This window comes from Nipponia nippon, unplaced genomic scaffold (genome assembly GCF_047370975.1).
Source record: "Nipponia nippon isolate SJK-2023a ecotype South Korea unplaced genomic scaffold, ASM4737097v1 scaffold_2, whole genome shotgun sequence".
Taxonomy (NCBI): domain Eukaryota; kingdom Metazoa; phylum Chordata; class Aves; order Pelecaniformes; family Threskiornithidae; genus Nipponia; species Nipponia nippon.
The window spans coordinates 122,698,084-122,711,245 of NW_028262336.1; the positions used below are offsets into that span (position 1 = coordinate 122,698,084).

Genomic DNA, 13,162 nt, shown 5'->3' on the forward strand with positions numbered 1-13,162 from the left:
TATATTCTTTTTGGTCATCCTAGTCATTAGGTAAGGTATGAGGGTCATCTGGTGTCATCCACAGCATCAGCAGAAAAAACGGACAACTGGACTGCTACTGCTGGCCAATGTCTCCTCATTGTAACCAGCTGAATAACAAAAGAGGAAAAATATTGTTTGACTGCTTCTGGTAGCTCTTTTCAGACATTTACAAACCCAAAGCATTTCAAGTATTTAAAACTTGAAGGGAAGTCTATGAAATCAGGTGGTATGTCATTCCTAAATGTTACATAAAAGCTACCACGGATTCTGCCAACTACCTAATGTGCATTTAAATGTAAAGCAGGAGAAAAAGAGCATGCAATGACAACTAAAGCACAGATATGATAACGAGAAGGCGAGATGTTCAAGGGTAAGGGAAAATACAGCACGAAGGGAAAATTTTGGCAATAAGCAGCTCATCAGATCACTATCAGATTTGAAAGCTCCCTTACAGATATGGAGTTACAAAAACATGCTCAAACCATGTCAGCTGACAGTTATTACTGATGGGCTCCAGGAACAGCCATGGAGAGAACTGAAAATGCTTTAAGAACTTTGGATCTTCAAAAAGCCAAATACATAAAAATAAAATTTTTCACTCATGTTTTAATTTTAAAAAGTCACAGAAAAGGCAGGAAGTTCAAAGATCTGGCTGCCACTTCAGTGATACTTCCTTGATTATATTATTGGAGTCAAGAATAATTTATACTAAAATACTACACAAGACTGGTACAAGAATGAAGTATAGTTCAAATGCACAACTGGTTTCTCTAATGAGCGAACAGCCTTATAAAAATGTCTTTTTTTTTAATTATTATTTTTAGTCAGACCAAGACTTAGTTCAGCTCCATTATCAGTTGGGATTTCTTCTCCCCTCATCCCCTTTCGAGGTTATATGAAATGTGAACAAAATGATGCTGAATGAACAACTGAGGAGGAGAGAGACTCCTGAATATCCCCTTTTTGATGCTCCTGTTCTTTTCATCATTAACACATCTTCCTACTCACCTAAAAAAGGACAGAGAGAGTAGTGTGGGGACGATCTACTGCAATCGGAGGAACTCACAACCTGGAATCAGATTTGGGTCACTCCACTAGAGTGACTGAACAAGACTAACTCCTATTTCTTGGTCTCCCTTCTATTTTAAAGGCATTTCAAGCTCATTATACTCCATAACGGTCAGATCAGCTCTCTCTTCACCCATGAAGTCACACACACAATCATTCTTCCAGCAGATTATGACAGTTTTCCGTGGAGAAGAGGCATCAGTTCCATTATGAGTACTCTAACAGAAATCCTTACTTGTTTGTTCTAACTGCGCCTGTAAAATAATACAGTGCTATGAGGGTACTTACAGATTTGACTGCTGAGCATGCAAGCACAGAATGCATAAGGATTTTCCGTGAGATTAATAAATAAGCTCAGGAAGCAAGTCTGGACTAACAGCAGTTAAGAGCTAATTACTGTAAAATATACCTAAATAATGAAAGACAGCACTTTATGTAAAAGTGCAGCAGACTGAAGTAATAGCAAGGCACCCACGTAAGAACATGCACACTAGGAGATACTACCATCAGCAGAGATCTGGAAATGCAGCATATCAACCCATGAAACCACTTCTGCTTAATTTTAATCTTTGTTTTGAAGATAATATTCACTGCAGTCTTGGACATTGATTCTGAAGGCCAGACACTGATATCTATGGGGAAAACACAGAGTACTCTGCAAATGAAAGCACAGGGAATGTTTGCTCCCCAGAGGGTGCTGACCAAACATGAGCACTCAGGAGATGGGAGACAAAGCGAGCCAGGAGGCACTGGACAGCAAACTTACTGGGCAAGGCACTGAACAAGCACAAAGCAAAAGGACAGTCCGTGTCCCCAAAGATGTTATGCCTTGAAGAAAGGAGCCCATGAATGAAACATTAAGTGGACTGAGATAGTGGCGAGAGGTTGTAAAATTGTAATTTTAATCTGGGTTCTGTTAAGTATATGTCATACCTACAACAGAAAAGTGATATCACTATCCTGAACTATTCGTGAATGCTCTACTGCATATTCTCATCACAATTCAGCAGAACACTTAAGCACCATCTCAAATCCTATCAACTCCAGCGCAACTTATATCCACGTTACGCAGTGGTACGCTAATATACTGAAGTGTAAAAAGAGTGTGAATACAACACAAAATGACGTTGTCAATAAACATAAATGAATAAATGTGCTAGATCTCTTCTGATGCTAAATTTAAGCATAGCTCTTCTGAGATAACATTAACTGTATATAAAATCTTAATTTAAAAAAGTTATTTTTGAAAAGTAATATATTGCAAAAGCATCTGAAGATAGTCAAATCCATTTTTGCTGCTCCATAAATAAAACCGGGTAAATTATGAAGTGATTAAGATCTTCTGGAGTCTTGCCAACTCCTAAAACAGGCATAGCAGGTGGTACCACCTGTGCCAACCCAACGCCAGCCACAACGAATCTCTACACAGTATTCCTCTGAAAAAAAATGCGCTGATCACACGAATCATGGAGGATGAATTACGCCACTGGACGTAAACAGCTCTTCCTGGGCGAAGCAACTGTGACCAATCTCTCATTACCCTGAGCCCTTAAAATAAATGAACGGAGGAGGGAGCCCAGCGCCCGGCAGCAGCGTGCCAGACCCGCGCAGCTGCACGTGCGCCAGGGCTGCGCCGCCTGCCGCAGCAGCACATTCCAGGTGCTTTATTTAGGGTGGAGTCACAAGTGGGCCCAGCCGTGAAGTGCATCACATAGTTAAACAAGTTCCTTGCTCGCTAGTCCATTTTTTCCCACACGTTTTATGTTATTCATTCACTCCAGCTAATCTGAAAGACCAGAGAACTTTAACCCCACCACCACCCTGCCCTAAATTGAGAAAATCTGTTTTCAGGCTTGTCACATTTTCAATAGAAGAAGAATGAGTAACAGGCTCCTTTCTCACTTCCTAAGTATATGCTTTTTCCGACTAAAGAGTTTTACCCTGTCTTTGCCAGAGTTTGTCAAGCTAACCTTTTCTGCACTTACTTTAATACAATATGAGATGCAATTATCTCCATAGTGTTTACAGCATCTATGCCTTGGGCCATGTTTGCACCTGCAAAAAGCACAATGAAACACGTATTAACTCATAGCTGTTTTCAGCGTCATCGACAGGAGGCTTCATAAATTTTTTCTTGCCTAAAAATACATAAAGTGCTATTTTCCCACCATTCATTCTCCCCATTACCCACTGAAGGGCACTGTGAACTTTTATGATGCCATAAAAGGACAATAAAAACTAACAATACTTCAGTTGTACAGCAAGAAGTGTCTGCACACTTATTTGGATCCAACCTCTTACCATGCTACATATTAAATATAAAATTAAAGAAAAATTTTCCGCTGTGGTCAACAGGGAGAAGTGATGTGACCCTTCCCGGTCTGTCTCTGCTTTGTGGTTCTGGAAGGATATTTGACCAAGCATCCGTTATCTGTGTCCCTACATCTTTCATACCATTGTAAGGTTCACTGGAGGGCAATGCAGGACATACAAATGCACAGAGATACCTGTGAGACTTCTCTCAATTACAAGCCTTTCACTTCTGAGCTATTTCTTCTACTGTGTTGATTTTTATGTAGCTCTTACTTTGGACTGAGAATTTGAGCTTGAGCATTTAAAACAGACTGGCTTAGGATGGTGGGACACATGAATTGTACAGTTGTTAGCCCTGCATTATGTAGAATTAAAAGAAGTAATGTCATACCAGGTCTGAACATTATATTTTGCTAGAGCCAAGTCTTTAAGTTTTAATGCAAAATAAATTACACAATTTATATACTCTGCCAAATATCTTGGAAGTTTTGAATTGTGTACTATGAAGTCTAATGGCCATAAATCATCTGTGAGGTCAGTTTATGTAGCAAAAATTGTAATGAGAATGCGATCAGGTTACAGGCATTTAGACTCAATTATACTGAAAAGAACCATATGGAAGAGAAACCTGTGAGAGCATTAGGACTGCAAATCGAAAGTTTTCTGAAGGTCTGAGCTGGGAGTTTCAAAACCTTAAAGAACAAACTCTCTTCTCCACCCGTAGTCCCTTGATCCTTGTATTTAACGAACAGTGGAAGTGCTATGAACTATATCTAGCAAACTGAATAAGGGGCATTTAAGGCAAAATAGGTATAAGCAACTCAGCTAAAAGAATCTGCGTATGGCTGGAGCTGTATTCTCCTTGTAGGTCTTTTCTTGTCTAATACAGTTGCGCCTGAGAAGCCACTGCTGACTTCCCTTATATTTTTCAATTAAAAACCACAGCAAAACATAGGAAGCTGCCGCGTGATGTAGGTCACTTCATTTTTGTGCATTATCTGAGCAAGTAAGATAAGCCACTACTTTGAGAACACAATGCACTTGGAAGACTTGTTTCTCTCCTGCATGTCAGCAGGTAAAGATCTGGTCATAAAACTGTTGCTGGGGAGGTCAGTGGAAGTGAAGATTCATAGGTGTGGTATGAACAGACCCCTAGTCCATTTTTTATTCCATCTTCCCTGTAAATGAACGACTTCTTGTGGTACCCAACGTGCCTGAAGCAGACAAATCAAGCACAGCAGAAGTACATCATCTGAACATATTAGCTATCTGATGTCATTTCTTTAAGCTCATACTAAAGGACAATAGATTGGATCCTGTAGACTGGGAGGGAACCTATTTTACCTTGCTTCACATGTCTAGATCTGACCTTGTGCAAAACAGTTGTAGACTCACTCCTTGCTTCGCAATTTCCTATTTCCTGACAGAGGAGGTAGGCCAGGTGCTACCAATCCTGTTCTTGTTCTCCTTTAAGCAATACAGGCATGTAGGTCACCAAAAAAATGATGTTATGGTCACTTAAGGTGACCTGAGTAAGGTCTGCTGCTGTGCAATTTCCCCTCCTTAATATCACTACTAGCACCAGCAGAACCATGCCATGAGCTGGTTTTGCTGACACTGCAGAAAAAGCAACCACCACTCTGCCACTCAGAATTGATTGAATTTACTCTCCCTTCTTAGACAAATGCACGTTGCAAGTCATTGCTATGACATATGGGTCTTAAATTTTGCTTTCATTAGAGTTCATCACTTGTCACTGCTAAGTACCCAGTAAAAATGAAACGCAAAACACTTAAATGCAAAGCAAAAGTCTTATAAAACATTGTCAAATACAATGAAACAAATCATTAAAATGAGCTAAGTAAGAATGATTCACTTTGTTTTTTCTTTTGTTTTCTTTGACTCACACTTTGTCCATGAGCTTTTTTGTTAGAGTCAGTATGTTCATTGGCTGCGATACTTTTTCACAGTGCTTTATCGTTCTATCTGTTTTTGAAAACGCTGCTTCAGGTGAAAATGAATGAGTGGGGATTTCTTCTTTCCCTACAATGAACCTGAAAGAAAAACAAAACAGAGCAAAACAACAATTATATAAATAGCTCAAATGAATATATTAAGCACAATATAAATCTCTAAAGTCTTTAAGACAAGCTTGAAGTTATTACCCACAGATCTGCAAAAGAAAATGCATCTTATACAGCTGCCAAACCTTGTATCTCTTTGAAAAGACCAATTAACTGACATATATTTAAACTTCAGATAATAGTCACAATTGCTGCCAGGAACTTTTTTTAAACTAGGAACAAAAACATTACTGGGGAAGTCCATCTCTCATACAAAGCAAGAACATCAAATAAGAAAATAAAAAGGCACATGAAATATCTCAATTATCTCCAGCAAAATGGGGTTACATAAAGGTTGATGATTACTATAATATTTTTATAAATATCTGTTCTGTAAAATCTTCAAAATGTTTTTGTTCCCACCAAGAGCATCAACTTTGTTTTGCTTGGCTTCATCTTCAGCCCTCTTTCTTCACCCGGAAGTTGAGATTGTCAATATACCCGTTCATCTTAGGTGTAGAATTACTGTATATCAAGGGCAAAGGAGGTCATAAGAGCAAGGTGTGTCCTAACACTTTGTACTATAATCCAGATTACACTGCACTGTAGTAGTGTTGCTGAGGGCAATGAAGGTAGAAAAACTGTCATTTGGTATGTGACTGTGAACTGATGATTTCAGAAAGCACTGTTGCTGCACATTGCCACAGGAGTGGTTCATGTCCATATTTCTGGACCATAGACTGAATTTTTAACTACTGGCACATTATATCAAATTTCACAGCTGTTTCATAGCTGAAAACTCTATAAAATATTTTCCACTACCAACAACAGCAAGTCTGTCTTGCTTGACTTCAGCTCTTTTTTTCACCTGTGAGTTCACACTGTCCATGCACCGGGCTGTCCGAGTGGTAGAGGGTAGCAGAGTATGAAAGGGACAGATAAGAATAACGCATCTTTCTACTTTTGACACGAGACACAAAGATGGGAGAACTCTGTATAACTACAACAAATAAGGAACACCAGAGGGTCTCATTGTGAAGTAAATTCTAGGAGAGCCTGGACCACTAGGGCAGACACAAGGTTTAGTGGCACATTGAGGATATCTCGAATGAATTTCTTGTATCAGGAATAGTGTGGCCAGCAGGACCAGGGAGGTGATAGTGCCCCTGTACTCGGCACTGGTGAGGCCGCACCTCGAGTACTGTGTTCAGTGTTGGGCCCCTCACTCCAAGAAGGACATCGAGGTGCTGGAGCGTGTCCAGAGGAGGGCAACGAAGCTGGTGAAGGGTCTGGAGCACAAGTCTTATGAGGAGCAGCTGAGGGAGCTGGGGTTGTTTAGCCTGGAGAAGAGGAGGCTGAGGGGAGACCTTATCACTCTCTACAACTACCTGAAAGGAGGTTGTAGTGAGGTGGGGGTCGGTCTCTTCTCCCTAGTAACAAGCGACAGGACAAGAGGAAATGGCCTCAAGTTGCACCAGGGGAGGTTTAGGTTGCATATTAGGAAAAAATTCATCAGTGAAAGGGTAGTCATACACTGGAACAGCCTGCCCAGGGAAGTGGTTGAGTCCCCATCCCTGGAGGTATTTAAAAGACGGGTAGATGTGGTGCTTAGGGACATGGTTTAGTGGTGGACTTGGCAGTGCTAGGTTAACGGTTGGACTCAATGACCTTAACAGTCTTTTCCAACCTAAATGATTCTATGATTCTATGAATCACGAATCCCAGTTTTAGAAAGATAAAAGAATAATGTTCCTTCAAAAACATGCAACCATATGTCTGCATTTCCTTTCAATAATGGTCCCAAATATTAAAAGATTCCTCTCGTGCCAGCATATTATGCATTCTTCAAAATATGCTGTATACCCCAGAAGTTGGAAGAGTTTTATGACAGGATGAATTTTCTTAAGAAAACTCTTTTCATACAACGCAGCTGCCACTGTGCACGATGCCTCAAAATCTTCACTTTAAGCTATGCACTCACAGAAACTTTACTTACTTTAGTGCAGAGTATGTAAATCCTTTCAAGCCATCTTTGCACCTGAAACATAAAAACAACAGCTTTTGCTATAACGGGCTGCTTGCAATACAAAGTGTTATAGATTAAATATTATGTAGAAGGGCTGCGGGTGAACACCAGCTTCTCATGAACGGAAAACAGCACGTCTGTAACAACTCTGTGGCTATCCCCGACTTCACAGTTGTCACCATGGCCTTGGGACATCTCAGAAACAAAGGGTACAGCATACAAATGCCAGTGCTTCTCTCTTTTATCCAAACCAAGAGTGGAGAAACTTTTAAAGGATGGTGACAGAATCCCTGGGGTGACAATGGAAGATTTCATGTGAGAAAGAATTGTTACTTTATGGAAGAAAGTCCTAATGAGTTTTACGAAACATAAATGTTACTGTAAGGAGAGAAAGGAGGGTCGGACCTTGATAAATAACCCACCCTCCTGTGAAGAGCTGCAGGGAATAGTTATTCTGACTTTAAGATACTCTGTTCTGCTTCACACATTGCTGATCTCTGCAACTCGTTACTTTAAGAAAACTCTCAATCCGAAAGTCCCAGGTTTTTAATTACGTAGTGGTTGTTCTGATTCTGAGCTTGATTATATACATCCTTCCTTACAGACTATAGGGTTCCTTGTGTGAATAATGACCACAGTAAAGAGTCCACAATTGGCTGTGAAAGTTTTAGGTTATTGACTTTTTCTGCCCAGGGAATGATGAAAGGAGTTGAAGCTTGCAGGTTCTTCCTTGAAGACTTCTCACAGGACCAGTGTCATGTTGGTAGCAAAGCAAAGAGCAGATACTTGGGGTTTTTTTTTTCCTTTTTTCTTTTTATAGGATTGCACGGGGAATACATCATGGTAAAAATGCATTCCTGACACAATACATAAAGCACAAACTAGTAACTTATCAACACCATCCTTTCAAGAACACACCTACTCTAAGAGAAGACAGGACAGCAAAAGCTTCATAAGCCGGAATAGATGAACACAACCTTTCTGCCTGCAAAGACCAAGATGCACCTGGAAAGTCTGTGCCCAAGCCTCCCTGAGAGAATGTGACACCATCTCCCAGAAGACACCATGCGTGGTCAACACATGCTACCGATGGCTGCATACATATGAACAGCAGGAACAAGATGAAAGATGATCAACAGATCTATAGAGTCTTGCTTCATCCTGGCAGGAGAGTGCCCGGTGCGGTGCTGGTAAGATGTCACAGCATTAAACCCTTCTGGAAAGTCTTCCCAAGGGTATGGCCTTCAACACATATGTTTTCAAGGAACTGGTTTTGTCACCATGTGCCCAGTGCTAAATAAGTAGAAATTCATCCTAAGGATGATGAAAGTCCTAAGAACTTTCCCTTTTAAAATGACTACACCTAAAATATTGGTCATGTATATATGATCTATAGGGGTTCAAGGTAACCTTGCACAAATACAATTTTTCATTGTATCTTTAATTAATATAGAACTTTGTGACCAAGATATATAAAGATTTTACTTTTTATGATCCGTTGCCTGTGGAATTCAGAAGCTGAAAATCATCATAGCACTTTTACAGAGAGATGGATTGAAACAATTGGTGAGTGATGGACTGAAGCAAGTGAAATCAGCTTTGCCCAGAGATCCCAGCAAATCACTGGCAGAACTACAAACACAGCCCAAATGCACAGGGTTTACATATACCTGCTCTGTCCACAGACCCACGGTGTGGTAGCACGAGTTCGATTTTAAACCTCCAACTGACTGCAAGTTAAATGCCCTTTGAGTTAAGGGCATTCAACACATTACACCTGCAAGCTGCCAGCTCAAGAATAGGGCCTTAGTTTCCCCTTTTCCAGTAAATTAAAACTATTCACAAACTGAAACGTAAACATGCATGTTAAGTGTTTCTAGAATAATATCGAAATAGAAAAGTAATTACAGCATGAGCATAATGATGGTTTTGCCTTAATCATTCCAATGCAACTGCACTTCGAGTTGCAAGTGTTCAATTATTTCTTTATTGCACCACCAGATGTCCCTACCCAACTAGTGCTCAGACTGACCCGACCTGACTGATGCCATCCTACAATTCATTTGCTTTAAACTCTCTTCAAAGAAATTGTCAGTCAAATCGTTTCTTCACTAATGAAAATCAGAAGACATCTGAATCACTAAAGGAGAAAACAACACTCCAACCCTCTTCTCATTACTCCAAGAAACATAAAAAAGATTTCTAATCCTTATTCTAATTACACAATTAAAGTCAATTCTATGCAATAAGTATTTGATGTATTGGAATTTTATTAGTTATTCTTATTTTTCTTACTTTATTAGTTATTCTATATAGTTACAGAGCAACAGGTATGCATCCTTCTGCAAAATACACCAAAGTTAAATACACAGTTCAATATGGAAGTAACGCTAAAGATACAATTCCTTTTTTTTCCATTAACTGCCTTATTTTTTTAATAATAACACAGTATAAAAGTGCAATTTAAGTTCTTAAACAGAACTTAATTCATGCTGCTTGCTGTCTAAAATGTCTTGTGCAAACTCATTATGCAAAACGAATAGGTATGTGGAAATATTGTGTATTAAGGGTCTCAAAAACAGAAGTCCTAGAGAAACAATACTTTCAATCAAGAGTAATTTGCACTGTAACTTCCCCTTCTCTGACATGGCAATTTTGCTCTTACAAACGAAGCCGCAACAAACAACAAATCTGGAAATCTAATTTTTGGCTTTACCTCATGAATTCAGCATATTAAAGGCCTCAAAATACCCGTCTAGAGATTGAAACCGCCTTATTTATTCACTCACTAGGTACACAACACTGGCAGCAACAAAAAAAATCCTCCACACTGACTCCAGACACACTTCTTTGGGGGGGGGACAACAAAAACCCATGCAGGGACAGCGCGGAGACATCACAAATTCAGCAACTGGCTCCGACGGTGACTGCTGAGGTCCAACGCTAGCTGCACATGGCACGTTTCATGAACACCTGGCTGCTAATAACTGAACTAAGACTAATGATTTGCTTCATACAGCCACTAATTGGTAATAATAATGCCACCACTAATTGGTAATAATAACTTTTACTCAATGCTTCATTGCTCAAGGGGTGAAAAAGTCTGCACTCTGCTGCTGACCCCCGCGAGCCATACAAGCTGCAAATGAGCACACTAAAATGCATTACATGTGCCCAGCGTTGCAGATACCCCTGAGACGGGAAAAACCTCAACAGTGTATTATAAGCTTGTTTTTAGCGTACTATTCAACCTGGAAGGTCTCCAGGGGTGAGCTGTACGTCGTTACAGGTACTCGGTGTAGCTCACCTCTGCTACCATTCCCATCACCCTGAATGTCCCAGGGACTCAATTCCAAACTGCAGGAAGGCGGCACCAGTTTTTGCTCAGCAAGCAATAATTTAAAGGGCACATAATCTCGTTACGTTTTCCTATCAGAGGGGAATTTGTCCCTCGTACAAAGCCAGAGGCACCAGCGACTCTGCCAGTTGTCCCTGTTGGGCACCACGTACCTGATCTGACAGCAGAAATGCTCTGCTCTGCTCCAGCTTTATTTTGGCCAGAGCCATGGCTGGAGCCAGAGAAGAAGAAGAATAAAGGAGCCATAGCAATAAATTTGGGTTCTCCAAATTCCCCTGCTGGAACAATTTTGGCACATGAGCAAATAGGGTCGATTTTAATCGTGCATATTTATAACATAAATTTAACGTATGGCCACACACATTTATTTTTTCATAAAGAAAACAGCAAAAGTGGAATAGAGCCAAGGCTTGATACTAACTACACTTCCAACAAGACACGAACTCCAACTATTTATGTTTGTGTATGCAAAGAGGTGCTGTACATGAGTTTGCCCTACTCTCCCTCCATCCTGTGGGAAGGAGAAGTTCCCACACTGAACTGTAAGGCTGGATGCCAGCAATTATGTTTGGGGTTTTTTTTATTAGTATGTCTTGTCATAACTCTTCTAAAGATTTTCTCTGTGAACAACTGATACACCCTGCACAAGAAGCCTTCTGAGGAAACAAGTGACTTTTCACCCACGGAACTGGTAAGAAGAAAGCAGCTCACAGCAACAACATATGCCGTGTTTAACAACAACCCCATATTGCTTATGTTATCCTTCAGGGTAAGAGTAAATTAGAAACTCCTATATGCAGAGCTCTCATTACGGCCATGTGGGAAGGAAACACTGCAAGCACAGGACATGTGCTGGCATATTACTGCAGCACCTCTGCCCATAAAGGCTGGCTGGGGGGACCACGTTTCCGTGTTAAGGTGTTTTGTTTTATAGAGACGGAAGGATCACAGTTATGAAACGTGACTGTGTCTGAACACGCCAGCTACATCCCTTGCTATTTAATCCCTTGCTATTAGGAATCAAAGGCTATCTACACTCCTTTGTGAGCTGTGCTGAACTCTAGAGGATAATCCATTTTCTGTTTTAAGCTACTCAGAGAGGTTACTATACCTTCCTCCTTCTGTTTTTCTGTCCTTCATTCTTCGTCTTCTCCTCAGTCTTAACAGCAACAGGTGCCATTTTTCTGAGATGCATTCTGTATCCATTTCTCTTCTTCCTTTTCCATCTCCTCTTTTGCTCTTTCTTCCTGCAAGTCAAACTCCTATTTTGTATTTCCCCCCGTCTGTCCTCTAAATGTTATTCTCAAAAGCTCATTTCTTTTTCTTAAAAAAAAATAAAAAATCCATCAGTACCTTCTCCATACCTCCCCATGGTCTGACACTTTCCACCATGCTAATCAAGTGGGTTGTGACTACGAGATTGAATGTGCAGAATAAGCACCACTGAAAAACAGGATTATAAAGTAATTCCAGACTCAGGGACACGTGCTTAATCATTCCGAATCAGAGAAATGGAAGAATTAGTTCAAGCTCAGTTCTAAGTTGTTTGGAGACTAATTTGATTATGTGGTGACTGTAACATAAAATCACATTTTGGAAATATTAGTTTTCCAAAAGGCCCTGGGAACAAGAACAATTTCAAACCAGTAAGATCTTCCTCACTGATATAACTATGCAGAAAAATTTATTTTAAAATTAAGTGTTTTATATCTCTGGATATAAAATAAGAGCTAACCCAGACAAGTCTGATAAAACAAAGGAAACTGAAACCAAAGGTTCTTCAGAAATGTGTATCACTAGTATTTTTCCCAGTGGAAGAACACACATTTACATTTTTAAGTGGAAAATGTGATTTCTAACAATTACGATTGGACATGCCACAAAATCTATTTTGACTTGTCATTACTTAGTTGTGGTGAACCTTCCAACTATCTGAACAGTATCTACATTCTTCTCAGTGACCAAAGAAGAACATGATTATTGTGTTAATCCTACTGCCCAAATCTATCAAGCTGTCAGTGGTTTATGATGAGGCTGCAGAAAGACATTTTGGTCTTCATTTAGATAAATCTATGGGAACCTGGATCCTAAAAATCTCTGCAGATACGATTATACGAGAGTCTTCTGACTTCAGGAACTACTCATGACTTTGACATCAGCTTAGAAAAAGAATACTCTGCTTATATGTTTTCCTAGCAGAAATAAAGTGCATCAAATCTAAAATTGCAGCACCCTACTTGGAAGCAGAGAGGCATTTAGATGCAATTCCTTTGGATCAAACCTACTACTTGCAGTTGAGTAGCATCTAAACAA

General features: G+C 39.9%; 1 protein-coding gene across 2 annotated transcripts in view; it reads right to left on the reverse strand.

Annotated features, from left to right (window-relative positions):
• Positions 1-13,162, reverse strand: part of TMEM135 (transmembrane protein 135) — a 184,917-nt gene that overhangs the window by 13,889 nt on the left and 157,866 nt on the right. For both annotated transcript variants that reach the window (XM_087758856.1, XM_087758855.1), the window contains 3 exons: positions 7,462-7,503; positions 5,310-5,456; positions 3,075-3,144 (listed from right to left, as the gene is read on the reverse strand). In XM_087758856.1, the coding sequence (XP_087614982.1) occupies positions 3,075-3,144; positions 5,310-5,456; positions 7,462-7,503 (259 nt within the window). The remainder of the gene's footprint in view (positions 1-3,074; positions 3,145-5,309; positions 5,457-7,461; positions 7,504-13,162) is intronic.